At 44.8% G+C, this 23,099-nt stretch overlaps 2 protein-coding genes across 2 annotated transcripts; both read left to right on the top strand.

Moving 5' to 3' along the window:
* The first annotated feature begins 263 nt into the window (after positions 1–263).
* qser1 (glutamine and serine rich 1) lies at positions 264–10,943 on the top strand. Its single transcript, XM_047581199.1, has 13 exons — positions 264–1,052; positions 2,999–3,108; positions 3,256–3,393; positions 3,502–6,813; positions 7,094–7,398; positions 7,699–7,815; positions 7,921–8,054; positions 8,137–8,309; positions 8,423–8,560; positions 8,660–8,757; positions 9,108–9,254; positions 9,503–9,598; positions 9,707–10,943. The coding sequence occupies exons 1-13, from the start codon at positions 943–945 to the stop codon at positions 9,845–9,847; spliced, it is 5,019 nt and encodes a 1,672-aa protein (XP_047437155.1). The 5' UTR covers positions 264–942; the 3' UTR covers positions 9,848–10,943.
* A 4,461-nt stretch (positions 10,944–15,404) lies between these two features.
* depdc7a (DEP domain containing 7, paralog a) lies at positions 15,405–23,052 on the top strand. The gene is made up of 9 exons (XM_047580479.1): positions 15,405–15,506; positions 18,241–18,694; positions 19,718–19,848; positions 19,946–20,138; positions 20,731–20,951; positions 21,089–21,231; positions 21,308–21,433; positions 21,582–21,660; positions 21,751–23,052. Exons 1-9 carry the CDS (start codon positions 15,491–15,493, stop codon positions 21,972–21,974), a joined length of 1,587 nt encoding a protein of 528 aa, XP_047436435.1. The 5' UTR covers positions 15,405–15,490; the 3' UTR covers positions 21,975–23,052.
* The last annotated feature ends 47 nt before the right edge of the window (positions 23,053–23,099 follow it).

Here is a 23,099-nt window from a genome sequence, read left to right as displayed (position 1 = left end):
GCCCGTGGGCCGCAGCTGCGCAATAGGGAGCAGCGTTAGCATGGGTAAAGGGGTGAATCAGAGAAATGTAATATTTTCATTCTAGTTACATTCCAGTGCCCACACTAACGCATGACTATAGCGGAAGGTGACCATTACTGGATTTGGTGTGGCGTGGCCCTCCGAGGAACCCTACAGCCTTCAGTGTGGTACAAACGGATAGACCTGCAGACAGACAGGAGGCAGCACGGTAACCTGATCAGTTGCTGGCTCTGGGCTGCACAGCAACTTCCCCGAAGGTGTATGCAGCCCGGAAATATCTCAAACACAAGAATGTTTAGGAACAACAATAAAATCCAATCAAAGTGGCAAATGGTCGCTGCCTTCCACTTGTCACGAAACAAGTCAGGTGGGTCCCAAACTGTGATCGAGTCTATTCAGTGATTGTTTTTCGAGAGAAATCCCACTTACCTTATCGCACCTAGACAACAAGAGTTTCTATCCTGTTCAAAAGCAGCGCCACGCCTCTGGTAGCGGCGTGACAAGACGAGGCTTCGCTTGGGATGCTGGTCACGTGATTTTTTTTCGCGTGGTGGAGCGAGCCTTCGGAACATGTTGCCTGCCTCGATAGTAGTACTTGTGCCTCAAAAGTCGATGCAGAGTCTGCTTCGAGCGCAACATTTCCACTCGTAGGAGTTTCACTACTTAGCCTCCTAGCTGCGGCCAAGTGTCGGTGCCCCTCAGAAGAGAAATCAGACTAACTTACATGACGGGAGATGGGGGGAAAACCAGCCACAAGGAAAGGTGATACTTTATCCAGGACACAGTAGCTTGACGGCGTTTTTTTTTTTTTTTTTTTGTTTTGACGGGACTGCCTTGGCCGCTGGGTCGGACCCGGGCTGCTGCTACGATGTGTGTCCGCTGCTCCACGAAGCTCCGTTGGGGAAGTGAACCTTTCACCGGATGATGGACAGGAACTATCCGAGCTCCAGCTTTGCGGACGCGCTGGCTCCACCAGCACAGCCCGTAGCTTCGTGGGCCTATGACCGCGGCTCAGCCAGTATCAAGCCAAGGTAAAAGATGAAGGAGAGGGCGGGTCACCTACCGAAGGAAATGTCGGTGATGGAGGGCCTAGCTTTGCTTTCTTGGAGAAAAGTGCATGCGTCCCCCCGCGCTCGTCGGGAACGCGGAGGGGACTGGAGAAATCTGGGAATTTGGTCAGAGTAGCAGAGGCTGACTTGTCAGTGGTTTCCTAGCCGTGTGTTGTTGCTGTTTCCCACCTTGCTAGTTTTCGCTAGCGCACCTCCTTCTCAGTATGGCCACGGGCAGTTAGTTAGTGAATTGTTTTATGTTTATGTATCGAGTTCACCGACAGGGCATATTAAACTTCCATTTATTAGGCCTCTTCCTGACTCGCATGTGCTCGCCAGAGCCAAAACAACATAGGTAACTAGCCACCGATGCTAATTACTGTGTGTCACTTAGTGGTGTTGTTTGTAAAGGCGACATGTCGAAATCTCTATTTTTGTGCTATTGTTTGAGTTTACGAGAGTTAGAGGTCGCTATATTTACCACAGCTTCATAAATCAGAGCGAATGCAACCGCAAAAACTGCCTAAGTTGCAGCGCTCTGACTTTGCGTCTTTTGACTGATGTGTTGTTTAACATCGTAATCTCTAATAATTGACGGGTTACTAACGTATTTGTATTGGCTGCAAATGATACCTTTACGGTGCAGATTAAGCAAGACAATTCACTGAGTTGGACCACAAACCTGATCAGTCATTTGCTGAATAGCAAAAGTCTGACAGTCTTTATTAAATAGTTAATGAGTACATTATACCACGAATTTGCTGGTTACTGGTTCATAAGAAAACCATGGTTCATTCTGTCGTGACCTAAATAACACAGCACTGCACTCTGGAATCCAGAAACCAAGTCACTAGTTGATATTTGTAGTTGTTATGAGTTGCATTGGTATTTTTCTTCTTCATGGTTGGTTAGCAGAGAAGAGTTGCATCAGGAAGGATTCCTGGTGTGTGTGTGTGTCTCTGTTGAAACAGCCACACAAGACCCAAGCGACTCCCTTTTAGCTCTGTGTTCTTCACAGATGTTTACCTTCTGGCAAAAGTGCAACACTTAAGACTAGGCTAACTGAACCTAATCACCTCTAATTTCATGTATTTTTCCTACGAATTTTTTCCAATGAAGGAAGGAGTCTCTCGTCAGATATTAATAACAAGTGTCATTCCTAACTTCTCAGTTGTTGGAATAACCAAGCCTTAGTGCAATGTTCATACTACTTTTTACATTTCAACTTAAGCGATGGTGGATTCTATAATAGACAGATCAATTTTTACAGTATAGCTTTTCGTACTTTTCAGAATTATTGCTGTTGTATTTGTCACAGTAAAAAGGCGTCAAAGGAAAATAGCAAAAATGTTAATGTAAACAAACGTATGTCTTGTTTGGTTATAGGATTTTGTTCAACATTTGTGTAGACTTTCATGTGTGAGCGATGGCAAACACCATGAAGCCTGGCAACATTAATGACATCATCCAAGAAAAAGTTTGGACATATTTTTAACACGTGAACTAAAATTAGTCATGTTCACTATGACATTCGGCACATCCAAGTAGATGTAAACTTTTGATCAATCATTTAGAAATGGAAAAAGGTTGAACTTGTGTAACCAAGCAAGAATATTGTGGGTCAAGACGGTGATCAAGAACCCACTGCCTCTTTACAGGCTTCAGGATTTTTAGCAGTGATGGGAAGACCCTGCAGCACTCCCATTAATTGGGCCCTCTCAAATCCACCAACATAATGAAAACACATTTTTACTTTGGACTAGTGTGTTTCAGTTGGTGGGCAAAATGTCATTTTAACAATAAACCTGTAACAGTATTGCAATGCTTTCTGAATCCACCATACGTTTGTGCTTTTTAGCTGTGTGGTTCACTGCTGCTTGTGAAGACGAGAGCAATAATTAAAATTGCATGTTCCTTTGTGCATGCAGTCCCAGTTATGGTGCAGCACATCTTGATGCGGAGCTCCTTCAGCGGCAAAGCTACACTTCCACGCACCAGCTTCCCACCTACACTACATCACACGTTCCTGCTGCCGCAGGTGAGTTACGGATGCCAGAAATATGGTTTTTAAGTGACTAGTTTAGCCAAATAATAAGAGATCTCTCTGATGACATCTTTTCATGCGTATATTTTTAGTTCTTATGTGAGGATTTCAGAAATTCTGTTTCTCTTTCTATTTTGTCAGGAACACTTGAGTCGAGCAGTAATACTTCTGAGACCTCAATCATGAGCTTCCTATCAGCCATGGAGTCGAGAAGCCTTCAGGCTGGTCCTGTTAGTGCCTCATTGCTTCCCCCTTTTAGACCTCCATCATGGCCTGCGGGTTAGAGCACATCCACTCATTCAGTCTGCTAAATAGACAGATATTAAGTACTAAAGATGCCTACCGTGTCCTGTTCTTGTATCATATGTTCTGTCTTGTTCCCTGTAGGTACCAACTCTTCCACCACAGAGCTGTACTTGACGGGTGCCCTGCCCTCTTCTGCCACTTTCCCCTCTCCTTCTGCCCTGTCATCCTATCAGCACACAGGTGCCTACCCTCCCAGGAGTTACACTACTAACCCTTCTCTGGCTCTCCAGGATCCTGCCTTTAGCACTTCCACCAATGGCCTGTTTTCCCATCATGATCCCCTGTTACATCTCAAACCTAGCCAGACTGTGCTTCCCACTGCCCTGGCCTTCAATCATCTCTCTGCCCCTTCTCTGGGCTCAACTCTACCTGTGCAGTCCTCCACGTATCGCTCAGCGCAGGAGTCGGCCCCCCATCTCCTGCAACCCCAATTCAGCCTTCTGCCTCCTGCCCTGTCTGCCTCTCATGGTACCTCTCAGCCCTATGGGGCTACAGTTTTCTCAGGCTCTATTGAAAGAGCTCTTCAACGTGAATGTAGTGTGATCAAACACCACCAGAGGCCTTCCAGTAGCCACATGGCCTCAGATCAGTTGCCCAGTACGGAGCACTCCTTACAGGGTTACTTTGGCTCTGGCAGTGAAGCAGATGTGTCCTATCAGCAGGACTCATCCCGTCAGACCCCCGTGTCCTGCAGCCCCTCCACAGGAGCAGATTCCTCTCAAGCAGTCAATGGTTCCCCACAACCCGAAACAGATTGTGTGACACAAGCTTATTCATCCATTTTGTTGCCAAAAGCTAAAGACTGTTCATCCAAACTAGCTCCACACCCTACAGGGGATGAAGAGAGCCATTCTCAGAGCCTGACAGCAGGGTCTCCTGAGCGCTATTCTTCCCCTGGACAGAAGCAGAATTCAGTGATTGCAAATCAGCAGGCAGTCCAGCTATCTAGCCTAATGTCCAGCAGCTTGTCCCAAACCCATATCACACCCCATACGCAGTCACAGACTTCCCATTCCACCTCAGACAAACTCTCCCCGGTTTACAAAACTCTGTCCTCTCTCTCTAGTCAGTCTGACAATGTGGCATCTGTTAGTCCAACTCTTGTCTACTCATCTGCTCCTGAGCTGAGCCAAGAGCAGGAGATCCAGTATGGAGCTCAGGTCCAGAGCTTATGTCGGGGAAATTTGTCTGAGAGCTACCCGACATCCCACACTCGGGGTGCTCCAAATGTGACTTTTACATCTCAGTCACAAGGTCAAGCTTCGGTAAGTCAGCCTCAAAGCTACGCCACAGGGCAATCCCTTAACTCGACTTACCCGCACACATGTGTACGTAGTCTGCCCACATCAAATTCTACGGTGGACTACACCCTCATGCAGGCCTCAGTGGGAGGTAGAACACATGATACTCTAGCCCAGCAGCACACGCAGCCCCACAAATATGTTTTGTCAGCACCGTTGCCTACTTACTCTTCAACCGTTCAAGCCTTGCAAAATAACAGATCCTCAGTACAGAACATAAAGCCTACATATGGCAAACAGAAACCTGAAGAGCTTCCTCTCCAAGACCTGGAGGCTCTGCAGCAGGTATCTATGGAGGCCTCTGCAACAGATAATAACATGGCTTCTCACAACAATGTAATCTATGTTGTTTCAAAAATGGACGATCATCATAAAACACAAAGCGTTATTCGAAGCAATTCACGTTCTGATGACCAGCTTATTGGGCTAGGTCATACAAATACATCACAGGTAAAAGATGAAAGGATTAATTCAGTGAGCCAGCACCACATTCATTTGAGCGGTGCAAATGGTCATGAAAATGCCAACACAAAAACTATAAACTCCACTAACGTGTCTTCACATGTACCTCTGTGCTCAGAGCAGCTCAAGCAGGGCCAGCTCAAATCTTTGGAGTCACACCAACAAAACCAACAGAACCATAGTCAGTCCCAGAGCCAAACTTCAGCACCACACACCCAATTCATCACTGTCCCCGGCTCTCAGGTTCTCTTTGAGCCCAACCAGATGATTCTGCTCCAGCAGCCCCTTGTTCACCATAGTCAGAACTCTTCAAAGGTGTTATCAGTGGAGGGTCTCCAACCAACCCAAGGTCTGGGCCCAGTTCATGTTCAGTATCTTCAGATGGATCGCGACTTGCTTGCTACGAGTGTTGCTGACACCCAGGGTCAGCAGGGCACAGTAGTGTCTGAATCGAACTCGGAATGCCCTGCTTCCTCTAAACACCACTACAGCCAGTCGGCAAGTCAGCAGCCAAATGATGCCAAGAACCACTTTGCTCTCAACTCCATTTGCTTCCCTGACTCCATGCTGCTCGCAGATGACAGAAATATTTTGTCGAATGTTGATGACATCCTGGCTGCCACAGTGGCAGCCTGTGGCGTCACACCGCAAGACTTTGTCAAAGCTACATCCTCTGCTGAGGCCGAAATGGTTGTGATGGCAAGCCCTGTTGATTCCAAAGGTCACTTCCAGACTGTGGATATAAGACACATGTCACCGAGTTTCTCCTCAGCACAACAGCCAATCATCCACAACACTAACTCCCACACTATGACCTTGGCACTAAATGGAGCTCAGTTGGCTACAGACTGCCACGTTCAGTCTGTTCACCACAGCAATACTGAACTTGACTCGAATGGAGATGGAAGGAGCTCTGAGAATGACTATCACTTATCAAGACAGGTGTATGACCCCTCAGGTCCTCAGCACGCAGTCAAAGGGAATGCAGAGTCTATTAAAACAGAGGACGACCTCATGGAATGTCAAGGTAGTGACGACTTTTCTAAAAAGAAGGCTCGGTCCAAGTCTTTGACCAAATCAGGAGGTTCTGAGGATGATGGTGGACTAGCCAGGACTGGCAAGCGCAGTGGGCCGGCGAAGCGACAAAACTCTAGGGGCAGTGATGTCAGCTCCCCATCTGCCTCACACAGTATATATGATGGTTGTCCTCAGCAGGAGAGGATCAGGCAGAAGATTCGTGAAGTGGAAGAGAAACAGCCAGAAGTCAAAACTGGCTTCATTGGCTCCTTCCTAGACTTCATCAAATCTGGCCCCAAACAGCAATTCTCTCAAAGTCCTACTCGTACAGTTAGTCGCTCGAGGAAACCCTGCCCCTCATCCAAACCATGCGTGCTGCCTTCTTTGCCTCCTAAACTTCAGAGTCTGCCCACGCCCATGATTCCTCAGGAGAGTCCAGGTTTGACCTCTCAGCAGAAACGTCTGGAGGAAGATCTGCAAAAGAACTTGGAGACGCTGCCATCTTTCAGCTCAGATGAAGAGGAGAACACTGGGAAGAACCAGGCTCTGAGGAACAGCATCAGCTCAGCACTCTCAGCACTGGACGAATCTTCAGATCGGAAAACTAGGACAGGTAAAAACATACAAACTTGTCTAAGTTTGTAGGGATATGTCTACATCAAACAACACAAGTAACTTTAGAAGAACTGTGATGGGCAACGTATTGATTCAAATGATAGTAAAGTAAGTGAAGTGTTACTGTGCTGTCTTGAGAACATCCTGATACTCTGAACAGCATATTATTAAAAACAATGCTGTTGAATGAAGATTGCAAGTGTCACTTTCATGTTTCCTTCTGAAATACTTTTTCATCAACTCGTTCATAATTTTGCTACCCTACTACCCTTCTCCAGATAACCAAATCCAAGGTTCGATGATGAAGCCAAGCCCCGTTCCCACCATGCCACACACTGTGACAGAAACCTGTTTGTCGCAGATACCCACTCCCACACAGACGCCAACCACGGTCTCTGTAGCAACGTCTCTTTCGGCTAAAGATGAGAGCAAAGAGGCTTCGTCGGGCCAACAGGCTGTGCAGCTGATCAGTGTCGCCATTGAGGGACTGACCGATGAGGAACTGTCGGACAGTGGAGGAGAGGGAATGTATCGGGAGAGAGATGAGTTCGTTGTCAGGAATGAAGACATTGAAAGCTTAAAGGTACAGGCTAGAAAATGGATGCTTGTTATCAACCAGACTAACAACCATTGGTACTGTGTGTTGCATTTTACTATAGTAAAGTATCTGAGTAGTAAATAATGACACTGAGTAAGAACTAAGAATTTTGCTTTGACTTACCATTTGTTCCTGTAACCTTGTACCTAAGGTGCTCTGTCCAAAATTCCTTAGATATACTCTTGTTAGATTTTGTATGTCCCACTGAAAATTTGTTTTTTCATTTTCCAATTATAAAACTGCTACTAAAGCTTGTTCTGCACCGGATTCTGTTCATGTGTCCAGGTGACAATGAAAGCGGGCAGTGAGCCACCAGCTATCTGGAAAGTCCAGAAGGCCTTGCTGCAGAAATTTGTGCCTGAGCTGAGAGATGGAAAGAGAGTCTTCTCTGCCACAAACAGTGTAAGTTTCAGCAGATTCACCAACACACATGTATGCATGTAAATGTATCCCATCGTGCAAAAGCTTATCAACTGCTGAAAGTGATTTTTTTCTTTGTGTACACAGTATCTTGGATACTTTGGTGACGCCAAGACCATGTACCAGAGGGTGTATGTGAAATTTCTGGACACAGTTAACAAAAGGGAGTATGTACGGGTTTGTAGTCGGAAGCCACGTTGCAAACCTATAAACTCACTAAGGTATGTGTATTGACTGGTGAAATTCCCTTTTTTTTTTTCATAAATGGTTCTGTGGTATAACCGTTGTTTTTCTTCCATCCAGGGGTGTCCCAGTGAAAACTTTGCTGGGCTTGACGGCCACCCCTTCCTCAGTTTGCCAGAGCGTTAAGCCCCGACCCAAACAACTTAAGCCGAGGGCTGAGCCCCCGCCCAAAAAGAGAAGGAAATGGAAGGAGGAGTTTTCACCCGCAGCCTCAGAATCATCTGCAGAAGAAGGTGGTGAAGAAGCCTTTTAATGTTCCTCATTAAATATTCTTTGAAAATCAGCTGATTTGAGTGTGGCCTCGGTCTCTTTCCACCCTCTGATTTCATCTCTCACTCACTCTCAGAGTTAAACCCTCCATTGCCTTTTGCGTCACGGTTGCTGAACACACGAACCATGAAGGAGACGTTCAAGAGCTTTGTGGAACTACTCATCAGCATTGCGTTAGATGAAGATGTGATGACAGCACTTGAGAGGGCAAACGGTGAATAGTTTACTGTGTGGACATCAAGCTAGTTCTTTTAGCTCATCAGTTTGTAGCTGGTTTCAAACGTAGCTGACTTGTTCATTTTTCTTGTGTCAGATGAACTGCTGCTGCCGCATATGAAAAGAGTGGATGGGATGATCACTGACAACAGGAAACGCTTGCTCCACAAGCTGCACATAGGGCAGGTCTTGAAGGTGAGTTTCTGTAGGAAGATCCTTGTCAAGGAATTGCAATTTATTGTTTTGTTTCAACTTGGGGTTAAAAGTGTAATAGGTAGTATTTTACGGATGATTTTTGATGATTTGCCAACTTCGGTAAATGAGAAGAAAATCCATGCAGACTTCACAGTCCCTGAGGACATGTGCACTGTACACCTTTTTCACTTTCATTGTTTCAGGAAAAAGCTGCATACTAAACCCTATAAACAGATTTTCTTTTTTTTCTTTTTTTTAACACATCACATAGCTTAAGAGCAGGATTACAGATTGAAATGGTACAGGACCTTGACTGCACTGTGTGAACCTGAGTGACTTGTGTTCTTCAGACGGCTCTAGACAGCTTTCCTGAAATCTCTGTGGTGACTGAACTGAAGAAGGATGGAGAAACCCCAGCCTTCAAGGTACGTCTCAGTGGGAAGGCTTACAACAAGAAGACCTTGAAGCCCTACAAGATGCCTAACAAAGTGCCTCAGGTGAGATCAGGTTAACTCATGTAAAATTCACTGCACTGTTTGTTTTGACCAGGAGAGGGCGTAGTGTCACTGTTTGTACATCTACTGCATTTTTTATGTCGAGCTCTGAAGCCATTACTTACCCTTCTGCTCTTAGGCTTTTTGTTACAGAACTGGTTTCTTTTTTTTTTTTTTTCATCCTATAATAATTTTCAAATTTCAAAGCATTTGAATCATTTTAAGTGACTTTCCCCCCTCTCCTTTCCTAGGAGTACACAGTGGACCAGCAGAAAACCCAGTGGTTCTCTCTGTACCACTCTTTGCAGCATTACAAGTACCACACGTACCTCATGTGTAAGGACGAGGTATGGTGTTCTTTTGTGCCGTCAGTGTACATTTTACTCCTTGGCGAGTCATTTTCTGCAGGCTGTATTTCAGACGCTAATTGTCCCGTTTGCGGCTCTGTCCTCCAGATCGCGTCTCTGCGAGTGCAAGCAGGGGACCTGGGGCAGGAGGAGACTGTACAGAAGTGTCTGCAGAATGGAGCTTGGGTAGAGGGCCTCTTTGATCGCTTTGGAGAGCTAATCAATCAAGTGCAGCAGGCCTGCCGATGATTCAGCCTGGTCTGGCGGGGTTTTATAAAAACAAAATAATAACAATCAAAATAAGAGGAAGCCTCCAGCTCAAAATGGCATCGGAGAAGGATGGAGTGGTTCCCTCCTTCCAGCCACAGAGATTTAAATCAGGGACCTTTCAGCTGAGTTGCCTGAAGGACGTTCGGGGATGGAGCTAAAGTCACAGCAGGGGAACAGCGGGGCGGCAGTTTATACTCCTAATTACTGCATCCCAGCAGAAAGCAGTAACTTAATCAACAGAGGACACAGACTTTGTCTTGAGGAGCCTTTTGGAGGATGTCCACATGGTGCTTCTCCTAGCCTTTGTATGTTTTTGTAGTTAAAAGCCCCTCTTTTTAACGGGCCTTTTCATAGATTTCTATTTTCCAGTTTTTATAATTTGTATTTTAGCTCAATTCCAGATCATAACCAGTGAGTATGCACTAGATAGAAAGCGATCAGCATAGGAAGTAGAGCACAGCAATTACAAATGCAGAAATCTGATTGCTTACCGTTATAACAAGCCTTCATCGATCATTTAATTCATTCACATACAAAAATTGATCTATTGTAAAAAAAAAAAAAAAAAAAACAGCAACTATATATTATATATAACTGTAGTTATATACTGTTTGTAAAACAACCATTTTATAATGGAGTGCCAACTTATATAAATATATATAAATATATATATATAATGTACATTTTGTATAAACGAACAGGATGGTGGGAACTGCAGCAATTCTCCTGAGAAATGTCTCAACTGCATTCTGTATCTGTGTGACACCAGTTTAACGCAATCAAACCGGTCCCATACTGCATTTTGTTAATCAGAAACTATTACGTGGTATTATCTGAGAGCAAAATGAAATAAATGTCTTTATATTGCTTTACAGACATAGTCCACATTTTATGATAAATATATCTATTTTCACTGACGTAAATATTGTTATGTCTTTCCATTTCTAGGACACTTTTTCATTGTCTTTTCACATTTTTCCCCAAAACAGACGTTTTATAGGTCGGATTTAATGCCTCCAAAAATAATCTTGTTAGAGATGCAGTTTGTAAATAAAATGCTGCATGTATTACTGTAGATGTGTGTTTTGCGATATCTTTTCTAAAAACATCGATTGGGTTCTAAATGCATTCCTTCACACTGATGAGCCAGTACATTAAAACCAGTGACGTTGGAAGTAAATACAACATTCTGCTGGGAAACGTTTGGACTTGGCATTTGTGTGGATGTTACTTGGACATGTACCACCCACCTAGACCAAATGTGAAGAACCGCACAAGTTGTTGACTTGGCCTCCAAACTCATCAATTACCTGTGGGATGATCAACAGAGGCCCCTCCCCTCAACACATAAGACCCAAAGACCCCCAACAGCAATGTGACCAGACACCACAGGACACCCACAGAAGACCCATGTCCATTCTCTGATGTGCTGGAGCTGGAGACACAAGGGACACTTACACAATGTTAGGAAGGTGGTGATAATGTTATGCCTGACTGGTGAAAGTCTAAAGTCATAGGAAGAAGGAAATAATGTACATGAAGTGAAAGCACAAACTTAGATTAACACTGAAGTATTTAAATGACATGACGTCTCATCATTTAGATCTTTATCTGCATTATAGTTATAAACCAGAAATATTACTGTCCCAGCATGTCTACTTAATGCTGCCTTTATAGTTGTGATGGGTGACCACACTGCAGAGTGAGAACTTGAAGGACAGCAAATTCTCAGTATAGTTTGCTTAGGTGTCATTAAATTCACCTGAAAGTATTTTAACTGGAAACACGTTTAAAAGTAACGCTCAACGACAGTTGTGCCCAATGTTTTTACATCCATCGTAACTCAGCCCAAAGGGCCTGTAAATGTTTCACTCCACCCGCTTGCGTCGACCGCGCGGAAACATATTAGCACGCGGCAACCGGGAGAACGGAGCGAGGCAAGAACGTCACCCCAATTCTCGCCCACCGTGCTCTTATGACCGAGCTGTTCACTGAGGCCGACTGCCCGCCGTCTGGAATGGTCTAGGGGCCGTTGAATAAAATATGAATGTCCAGCCAGATCAGCCACAATGCAAAAAAAAAAAAGAAAAAAAGAGAGATTTACTGGCAATCTCCGAATAAACAAAAGTGTCTCTGTGCTGCGGCGACGGCCATGTGAGGAGGGCCACTGTCCTCTGTCCCTTGGAGCTGGAGAGGATCGGGGGCGTAGGACAGCCAGGCAGGCGAGCGCTTGGGATTCCAGAACGGGCACGACTGGGAGCGTCTGCTCTCCAGATGAAAAGCTTATGAATTTTAATGCGCTGCATTGTTCCATATGTGGGAGACACTGACAGGACCCCCGAGGCTGCATGGGAATATGAGATGGGCACAGAAAGGGGTTTTTAGCTGTGCGTTGCATAAGACTGCGAATCACTGGCAAGCTACTCCCAACATGAACATCTGCGTCTGTTTACCATTTACATTAGAACCGTTCGAAGCACTTGCTATGCTTTTCACGCTTGTTTCTTTATTCTTCTACTTCTTACTCTTATCACATTTACATGAGAGCCACATTTGCCTTTCGTTTCCACAGAACAATGCTTGACGTGAAGCAAGCACCATCTGTATTTGTGAACTTCCTGGGAAGTTTGTGTGTGATACACGAAAAGATAAAATATTTCCCCCTCATTAGCCACGTCCTGGTGAGAATTCCTTAGCGTATTTGTCATCATGTCAACTGCACACAAACACGGTGTGACATTGCGCGACCGATAAGTCTGGAGGGGAAGAAAGCGGAAATGTGCAGGGCTCTCCGAACACATGCGGAGTAAATATTTCTTTGACCTTGTGGACTAGTATTTTTGATTGCATTAAGGACCTGCCTCTGTCTCTGTTTTCTGTGTTATCGTAAAACAAGTTTCAGTTCTTAACGCTGAAGTCAGCTTTGTGGCGAGTTTACAAAACACCGGCACGTCTGAGTGCGGCGCACTCATCTGAAAGGTTGTGCAACCAGTTTCACCTTCAAGCAGGGGTTTTTCATTCTTTCCGCGAATCTGCATAAATCTGCAGCAACACCTGAGGTGATTTTATCTACTCTTTTGTTAAATTTAAATACGTTGATACCACATGCGTTAACTGCACCAATGATGTTTGGGCATAACTTGATAACCACCTGCCTAATATTGTGTAGGTCTCTCTTATGCCTCCAAAAGAGTTGTGACTCATCAGAGAATGGACGTGGGTCTTCTGGGGGTGGTGTCTGGAAACAGAATTTTGTTAATGAGGGCCTCTGGGTTGAGGGGAGGGGCCTCTGATCAGTCTGGGATCTAGGGAATTTGGAGACCAGGTCAACGCCTTGTGCTGTTTTTCGTGTTTTTGTTTTTGTTGTTCCTAAACTGTTTTCATGTCTGTGTCAGGCTGCATCCTGCTGGGGATGTCTGCTGCCATCAAGGAGTGTCATTGCTGTGGGGTGGGGGTACCTGGTCTGATCTAGGTGGTCTACACATGTCTAACATCCACACAAATGCCAAAGGTTTCCCAGTAGAAAGCCGGAAAGGTTTTAAAGTTGTGGCTGTCTTTCCTGATTGACTATTGTTTTTTTGCCAAGGGAGTTGTAATCTCTTATTCTTAGGCCACAGGTGCTTTGGTTTCTTTGAAGTTGGGTTGTATGAGGTGTTCATCCATAGTAGGTGAGTCAGGGTTAGTGTTTGTGGTCAGGGTTAAGCTTGGAGGTAGGAGGGTTAGGCATGCCCCCAGTTTGTTGAAGCAGGGTTCAATACTGGCACCGAAATCAAGCAGTGAACTGCTGTGGATGGGCTCAACAGACAGATGTTCTAATGTGCTGAAATGTTCTTTTATCCAACTAAAACAAAACATCTATATCTGTTTAAGTGTACCCTATGTTTAAAACGTTACAACTGCTGTTCCTGTACAGCCTTTTCCAATGGGAAACTGAAGTTGTTATATCAATGTAAGCTTTCTCCATAGCAAAAAAAAACAAAAACCCATTCATTTCCTTTAGACTTAGACTTAGACAGACTTTAATGATCCACGAGGGAAGTTGCTTGTCTGCTACTGCCTCGACTGGTTAGTTTATTTGTGTTGTTGTGTAACTATGTTGTTGCTGTTTGGCATATTGGGATCTGAAACAACAAGCTAAAGCAACACCTGAGACAACAACAAGATCCCACGCTGATAGATGAGCAACTCTCCCGGTATATATGATGAAGTTTGTTTTTGATAAAATTGGAGGGATTAATATTATAGCTTCAGTTCTCCATTGGAAAAGGCCGTCTGAAGGTAAAGTCCTTCTATAAATAGAACACACAGGGATAGCAATTTACACCACTGCCCCACTTCTATTCAACACAATATTCACAGATTCACAAGATAAACACAGTGACACTGCATTCTACCTTTAAAAGTGACCAAGTAAGATGAACTTCGTGGGAGAAATCCGGAGTGTAAAAGGAATGTAAAAGCACCTTAATAACATAACAAAAATACAACTGACTTCTTGGTACATTCCTTTTGATGCAAAGCAACATTTTTCTACATAAAGCACAGTAAGCAAACCGGTTTGTCCCTGAGTCAGTCACACGCCTCACCCTTTGCGCCGCACTTGTTTCTCATGATGATAATAGCCATATAGCTTTCAGTCTCCCTTTCAGCGACCCAGTCTTGGGTTTTCAGTGTTACCTTACTGCTTTTCCATTGTCAGATTACACCCCGAGAAAGAAGCCACGGGGTCAGGGCATCGCTTCGTGAAATCTGCTCCAGCTCATGTGTGTTTTTATTAAAGCGTGGGGCTTTGTTTGGAGGACATTCGGGTTCTGTGAGCACGGTCACAGCCAATGAAGAGGATCACATACTTTTGTTTGTTTGTGATCCTCCGCATGCACACAGAAAAAGTATTAGCCTCCAGAACACGTTTGACACCTGACGCATACACACTGAAATGCTGTGACGTCTGCTGTTTGGTTTGACTGTTTTTTTGTTTTGTTTTGTTTTGTTTTTTGACATCTTCTCTTCTCTTCTCTTCTCTTCTCTTCTCTTCTCTTCTCTTCTCTTCTCTTCTCTTCTCTTCTCTTCTCTTGACGTCGAATAGTTTATCAGTACACTCCAGTGTAGGCTTAAAGGGTGTGACTTGCTGAGTAAAAGGTTGTGTGGAAGCTTCCTGGATTTGGTAGCATTTCCTTTAATTTGAAACTTGTTTCCTTGAACTATTTTAGTCTTGAGTCTTTATAACCAATCAGAATGTTTTACAGGACAGTATAAGATAATATTAGCAAATTTGCATATTGCCACTCAACACTGTATTCTGATAACACAAGTGCAAATACACACACACACACACACACACACACACACACACACACACACACCACACACACACATATAATTTTTTATATAAGAAAATGTGCGCAAATGTAAATGTAAATGCGCCTTTGGTGAAACTTCAAGGAAACAGCTAGAGCCCTATTATCTCGTTTGGCAGGGCGGTGATTGGGACATGAATAATGCATTACAGTGGGAGGGGACGGTTTCGGTGTTGAATGTAGTTAGTTGCGTGCGTCACGTTGTGAATTGAAGACCACGGACCGCTCTGAATGGCTGTCCTCACAGTCACTGTGGGAAGTTTTCATGCACCGAGCACCAGGTAATGTCGATTTAATCACTCTCAAAAAAATGGTTTAAGTGCTTTTACCTCGTCGTTGGCTCTGAAGTAAGTAAGTCTGGAGACGGTGTAGTTCTGCCCACAGAGTGGCTGCGTGGTTAAAGGAATTACAGCTCTTGTGCCATGATTTGGCCGCGCAATTTACGCACGACATCTGTTAAAAGAACTAGAATTTCAGAGAAACTGCGATCTCATTCTAATCAGACTCTGTGATATTGTTTCAGTTAGAATATTTGGAGCTCTGTGACGAAATAGACAAACATAGAGGAACGTTTGTGGCCCGTGTCGTGTAAGTGGTATAGTTTAGGGAATACTTGAGTGAACTGTCCAACTTAATGGTTGTTTTTTTTTTTCCAAATCTTATTGAGACTCGATTGTTTGACATTTGCTCCGTGTCCTCTCAGCGGCCGACATTGTTTGTGTTAAAACACAGGTAGGACTGGGTAATTCTGTGTGATGTGTATATAGGCCATCACATGTCACTGGATGTTAGGATTCAAATGTATGTGGGGCCAATAGCCCACCAAGGTTCAAAATCTGTCCTTAGGCTTGTTCAGTTGATCTCACTAGCCTCAGCCTGTTGGGAGGAATGAAGTTTCTTGCCATAGGCTGCTAACAAACTGCTGTTACTGGCCTGATGTTGCTAAGAATGTAATCTCATTCAATCATTTGCTTGTTGCGTGCCCTTAACGCCTTATCTCTCCTGGCCTCAGCTCACATTTAGAGAGGACATTTAGAGAGGAGCTGTGCGAGGCTCCCATGGGAAAGATCCCCCTGTGTTGGCTGCACAGGGCCTTTGTGATTATTTACCTCCACTGATGTGTGCAAACACACAGTGCGCTGTTGTCCCTGGCTCAAATGCAAAGCAGTCGTCTCTTCTGTCTTTCCCCCCCTTTTTTCCCTCCTTATATTAAGAGGAATAAGGTCCCAGGAAAGGAGGCTGGCCTCAGCTATGCAAACTGGGCTCAAATCTCAGCCTGTCGCAGGCAACGAGAGGCGACAGAGCACAGCCGGGTTCCCAGGATTGTTCTGACCCTCACCTGACCCCCCCGACTTCTTTTCTTTCTTTCCTTTTTAACAAGCATTAATGGATATTGATCAGATCCGGATTTGTTGTGGGACTGGTAATCCAGCCGGTCCCCTATTGAGATTCTCCAGATGGTCTTGCTTTAACTCCTAAGTTTAAGTTTTAATTCAGATAATGCATTTTCCCAACCAAGTAAGTAACCCACCCTATTGTCTATTGAGTTTATTGAAGTTATTCTGCATTGTATAGTGGGGCTATAATGTCATGTATTTAGTTTAGATTGTGTATTTAATTTATTAAATAAATAGTTAATAGCACCATCGCCATCATTTTATTTGTCTTGATTCCTGTTATGCACACAAACTGTTGCCAGGTGTTCTTCCTTGAACAGCTGCTGGACCCAGTTGTTCTTTCCCAATATGCAAATCTGCAGTTCCAGGACAGTGTCTTCTAGCGGTTTGACGTAGTGGCGTCTCATTAATCAACAGATCGCCCCGATCATCTCCCACACAACTTACCTCTGCAGCGAGCCGTCGCGGCTTTCGCGTTGAGCGGGAGAACATCTGCTCGCTGCTATGTGTGTTCCCGGGTGTTTTTGTTTTTCGTGTTTTACAGCCGGGTCGGTAATTTTATTTGTCATGTTGTGTTATCATAACACGGAGTCTGGCTGCTGGCTGTCATGGACTGATTTATGGCCTCTGGCCTCAGCGAGTCTCTCAGACCCTCGCTGAACATTTGCTCAACAGGCTTTGAATGTTTCCTGTTGGGAGATGAAAGGCGCGCTAACATCTCACCAAGGCCAGCTCTGCTTTCTTTCTCTGGTCTGGTTTGTGGTGGGTGACACAGACCTTTTTTTTTTCTCCACCAACACAAAGACCTGTCAGACACATAAGGGCAGAGGAGAGGAGCAAATGGCATGATGGTGTGTTGAATGCGTCACTGTTTGATTGCATGATAGCGTCCGCACATTTGCATGAGTGTGTTATTATTATTATAGTACAGCACCGTGGACCATGAGGGACAGCTCACAGCATGATCTTTGTCTCATTGTCTTTTCTGGTTCATTCCCAATTGAGCGTAGCGCGCTTTGTCAAAAGATTATGATGCTCTTCTGTTGTGGTAAGAAAATCAAATATGGTCTTTGTGTCTTGACATGACAACACGACATCCCTTAGCATTTCGGTGTTAGGTATTGGGTAGACAATTAAACTGAAATATTTAACGAAACTGTATGCATCAAAAGAGGATGTTGCTTCAGTTAGAGCCCCCATGTGAGAGCCACTGATTCTGGGGCTTGGGCTCTTACACCCACATACAACAGCTTGAGCACAGATTCTGATTATGTGACATTACACAGAGGACAGGGAGTGTGTGTTTGGGGAAGACAGAAAGCCTGATTTCTTGTATTTCTGAGAAAGCGCTCAGACAATAGACAAAGCTGGGAATGTCTTCTGTGGAATAACAAGTGGGCCCTCTAAAAGATTGATGTTTAGGAAATGAGTTTCATGGTGTTGGAGAGATTCAAGTGAAATTTTCCTTTTCTTCTTTCTTCCTGACTGATTTATTTATGATTGGAGCCTAAAATTGCCAAAACAGACAACTATCGCCACTGCTGCGCCCATTTCCTGCACCTCTGATCGTTTCTCTATTTCCATCCACCGATTCTCTCCTCCTCTCCTCCTCCGTCAGAACAAGGGATGGCCGGGAAGCCTTTCCGAGCCACCTACATCTGGACCAGTATCATTTCTAACCTCCACACTCACGTGGAGGTGAAGCGGCGGCGCCACAAACTCAAGTCCTACCATGACTGCTTCCTGGGTTCAGAGGCCGTGGATGTGGTGCTGACGCACATCACCCTCAACCGGTTCTTTGGCGACGAGGCGGTGCCGCGCCAGAAGGCCGTCCGGCTTTGTCAGGCCCTGATGGACTCGAGGGTGTTTGAGCCGGTGGGCATCAAAGTGTTCGGGAAGGAAAAGAAGAGGGCATCGTTCGAGGACAGCAGCTGCCTGTACCGGTTCCTCAGTCCAGAGGCCGGCTCGTCCCCGCCGCTCACCAGCTCCCACTCCACCAGCACCATCGAGAGCGGCTACGACTCACCGAGCATTAACAGGAACAAGAACGGCTTCAGTCCCTCGCATGAAAGGTACGGGCTCATGTCACAATGTCTGCAGGTCGCATTCGTGATTCGCTTTGTTCTCCTTCCTCCTGAGCTAATCCTAAATCCAACAGGGCTTTAGGAAGGAATACTTTATGAAGACCAGCGAGGCGTGACGTGAAACGCTTTAAGGCATGCAGTCAGTCATTCATTATGTTCAGTTAAACACAGCGAAAATTACGTGATGACACAGGGTAAAACCGTGAATGCATTTGTTACAAAACACGGCACTGGAGTGTTGTGTGGACAGTATGAAGCTACTACCAGCAGTCAGTTAACCGTGGCACAAATACAAAGGTAACAAGATTCACCTTGACGTGAACTTCAAGTGAAAGCACATGCTATGTTAATTATTAATGTGCTATTTTTAACATATATCTATATAAACATACCTGATTAGTATGTAGTGGACTTTGTTTGACAGCTCACCACATTCAAGTAGACTGGTTAAATGCAGAGATGGTGTGTGTTGTATAGGTGGCCAATAAAGATGATTTTCTATTTGCATTTTCTACGATGGCTTCACATGTCTCATCATACTGACAAGGCCTCAAATCTTTTAAATTCTACGATATTGTTGAGGATGTTGCAAAGACAGGCAGAATGCACCACACCTGAGGTACCAGCACATGGACTTGGCAGTTACTCTCTTTTAATCTGATGTTGTGACGGTGACTGAGGACAGGTCTCCTGGTTGTAATGTGGAATACAACATTCAAAGAAAACACGTGGTCTAACGCTTAAACGAGGCGGCTGTTTGGAACTAGTTAAAGGAAACAGGAAATAAAAACAAGAGACAACTTCACCTGTCCTCTTTAACATCCATCAGAGACAGTTTGACACTGGTAATAGAGCATTTATTTTGTCTCTTTTGGACGTTAAACAAACCTAATCAAATCGGCAGCAGACTGGGATCTGGACAGCCTTGTTCCCCCGTCGATGCTGCATCTGTTCCTGTTTATTTCTTCTCCAACTATTTCCACTGATTGCTGTCATTATGTGTCTCTTCAGACAAGAGGTGCTCAGCTACTCCACCCACTCCCCTGTGAAAACAAACAAATCACTGGAGGACGTGCTGGGCAACCTCAACCTCAGCTCAACCATCACTCCCCAGATGATCAACCTCGGCCTCTCTCAAGAGCGTGAGTCGCGTCCCGCGTCGTGTGCCTTTAAATGCGACACGTGCATGTGCTTCAGTGTCCGTGACTGCCATACCACTCAACTCCGGTGTTTTCACAGTTGTGGACGAAGTGTGGCATCAGCAGGCCGTGTCCAGGCTACTCCAGCTGATAGAGCTCCCCCTGTTGGAGAACCTGTTGGAGGGCAAGGAGACGCCGCGGCCTCCGCTGCACGGCATGGACAGCGACCCCGACCTGCTGTACACGTCAAGCTACCTGGACAGGGAGGTTCTGAAGGCCTTCAGTGAAGCGCAGTAAGTGCCCTAAAGCTTTCGCAGGCCTCTCCGTTTTTATAAATGTTGAAATCTGCTTCCTGTAAAAAATTGTGTAACCTGCTGCTTTACGGGCGTAGATTATGTTTGCAAGGACCGGGCACGCCTGTTTGTGTTTGCCGTGCTCTTTAACTAATAGGGAAACTTTAACCCAAGCACAGATTTGTTTGGAGTTGATAATAAAATGTGTGTAAATAGGTTTAAGTCTGTTTGGGTTAGTTAAAAAAAATAAAAAAAAAAACGTTCTGCAGAACGGTGAAGAGAACGTGATCTCAGATAATGAAGATAATGCAGGCTGCTGCGCTTTCATGTTCCTCAAATGCATTAAAGTTACATCAAAAGCTAGTTACTACTGACAGCGAAGTTTCAACACAAGGAACAAAAGAACAATTTATGTAGATACAACCGATGCACTATAATGAGCTCATGGTACCCAAGGTGACCATCTAATAATATGATAATAAACCACTAACAGGTTACTCTTAGATTTTCCTCATTGAGTTCTTTTGGCTATCACAACTAAAGTTAAATTTCCTACTTCTCTGCTACATCATTACGCCTCCCTCTCCCTCAGGGCTGATGAGTGGATGTCAGGGGCGGTGGACTGTCTCGAGTTCCTGCCCGACGTACTAGTGGTGGAGGTCAGTCGAGGCCTGGCCGGCTGTGCGGACGACTTGCTCCAGTGTAAGAAGCTGCTCTACCAGGTCCTGGCTCAGCATTACGGACAAACACAACAGCCGCCTCTGCTCAGCAACCACGTCTTCGACATCCACTCTGGCATCTCGGAACTACTTGGTAAGAGCACAGCCCATCGGGTCCTCTTCTGCGCGTATGGAAAAAAAATACAGTGATAATTGAAAATTCTAAATTCTTGAACTTGTATCGATGAAAGGAGCTTTCAGTGACTTTTTTTTTTTTTGGTTTAATGGCAGTGAACGGGAAGCACGAGCAAGCTCTGGAGGCGCTGCAGCTGAGCCTGAAGCTGCAGGACTCCCGCAGCAGGGAGGAGCTGCGGAGGCTGCTGAGATTCATGGCCGCCGCAGCCAACCCACAGGAAGTCAAACTGCACAAAGAGGTCAGCAGTGGTGCGCGTCTGGCGTGAGCGTTTCCCATGAGATCTTTTACTAACCCCAAATGTTTGCTGCTGTCAGATCGAGAACAGGATGGCGGTGAAAAGGTCCTTCTCAAGTGCCATCGTCTACAGCAGGAAACTCCCCAAAGGAAAGGTGGACTTGATGGTTCTGTTCATGATGGATAACCACTGTGATCTCTTCAAAGTGAGTGCTTTTGGGTTTGTCTCTGTGCGAGTGTGTGGTCCGGCTTTCTTGGAGGGACATGACATTCAGCATGTCTGCAAGAGAGCTGAGTCACCGGTTTGATGAAGTGCTGTTTACAGAGATCTCGTTTTGCTCTGTTTCCGTCCAGATCCCCGTCTCATTGCACAAGATGGTTAGCGACAGAGCGATGAACATTGTGAAAGGGAAGGATCCGGACGCGATAACAGGTTTGAAGACTTGCGTCCGTTTACATTCAGTGGCATGGCCGAAGGGGACCCCTTGCCTCAATTAATCATGTCCGTCTCTCCCCGCCGCAGGGTCGACGTACTGCACAACAGTGAGCTCCGGGGCCTATTTGGAGAATTCACAAAAAACCACTAAAGAGGAGCTTTTGTCTTTACTGCAAACGGTCCACGAGAACCCCAGGCTCTCCATCAGAGAAAAGAGGCGGCTGCTGGGACAGTTTTATAAAGGCCACCCGGAGATTTTTGTTCAGTACTTTGGACACAGATTGTCGAGTATCAACATGTTGCTACAGTGATATTTATTGGTTGAAGGACACGATGTGCGATAGTGTAAAAAAGTGGGCGTGAAACGACCTGAAAATGTGCAGTAAAGTTGGTGTATTTCTAGCATGTAAATAGTTTAGACTACTGAACAAGAATGTGAATTTGAGAGACTTTTTATAAGCTACCATATTTATGGACGTATTTACTTAGATGATTTCTTTGGTGCAGGACACTAACATGAAATACCTTCGTCTCCCCGTGTTACCACACTGCAATGCATCTCGACGGCTTTACGTGTCTGCAGACGGCAAATCTGCATTGTCGCTTTAAAAACAGATGCATTCTCTGTGCTTGTGCAATAGGAACAGTGTTAGCAATAAAAATGTGTTTTTTTTTTTTTTTTTTGTCGTACACAATGTGATGTACAGTAGAGCTGCGCGTGAGGGAAACCCTCGACCGGATATTTGAAAACTAGAAATTTGAAAGTCTGATGTGGCGAACAGTAAACGGCATTCACGGGGCTTCAGCCCTTTGGGTTTTTGTCGGGAACAAACCAGCAAAGCAGATGTTTGTATGTTCTTTGTTGTCGTCGTCGTTCTTTTGTTTTTTTGGACCAAAAAACCTTAGCTGCGTTTTAGTGGCACCCCCAGGGTTTTGTTATAAGTACGTTTTATGTAAGGCTTCTAATCAGATGAGGAAATTGATGCCACATTTCTAGGTGAAAGAAGAATTTCCAGGCTGAGTTAAAACCCCGGACATCTTGTCTGCATTTTGTCAGGTCTATAATAAAATTCAACAGGAACACTCATACATTTACAGTACACGAGCCTGTTTTAATGTAAGAGATTGAAATGTGTATTGTGATGAAACAAGGAATGACATCTTGAATGTCAAATAATAAGGTCAAAAAGCGTTTTTGGTCAACTAATTTATCCACACCGTGCAAGAAAATGTCCATTTTGGGGATCAGTGATCAAAAGATGGTGTTCTCTTGTGAAATTATGATATCAAATTCTGCTACCGAGGTTCCCAGTCAACTAAAAGAACTTGTGAAATTGTTTTTCACTCATACTGTGTTTCTGTATAATAAAAAGTGAGTTTGGAAGACCAGGACTGTTTCTCAATTCAATTTTGGGTAACGTCATTTTCTACACCTT

The sequence above is a fragment of the Mugil cephalus genome, chromosome 3, assembly GCF_022458985.1.
Source record: "Mugil cephalus isolate CIBA_MC_2020 chromosome 3, CIBA_Mcephalus_1.1, whole genome shotgun sequence".
Classification (NCBI taxonomy): domain Eukaryota; kingdom Metazoa; phylum Chordata; class Actinopteri; order Mugiliformes; family Mugilidae; genus Mugil; species Mugil cephalus.
The sequence above is the reverse complement of the archived record's forward strand: the minus strand, read 5'-3'. Positions and strand labels throughout refer to the sequence as shown.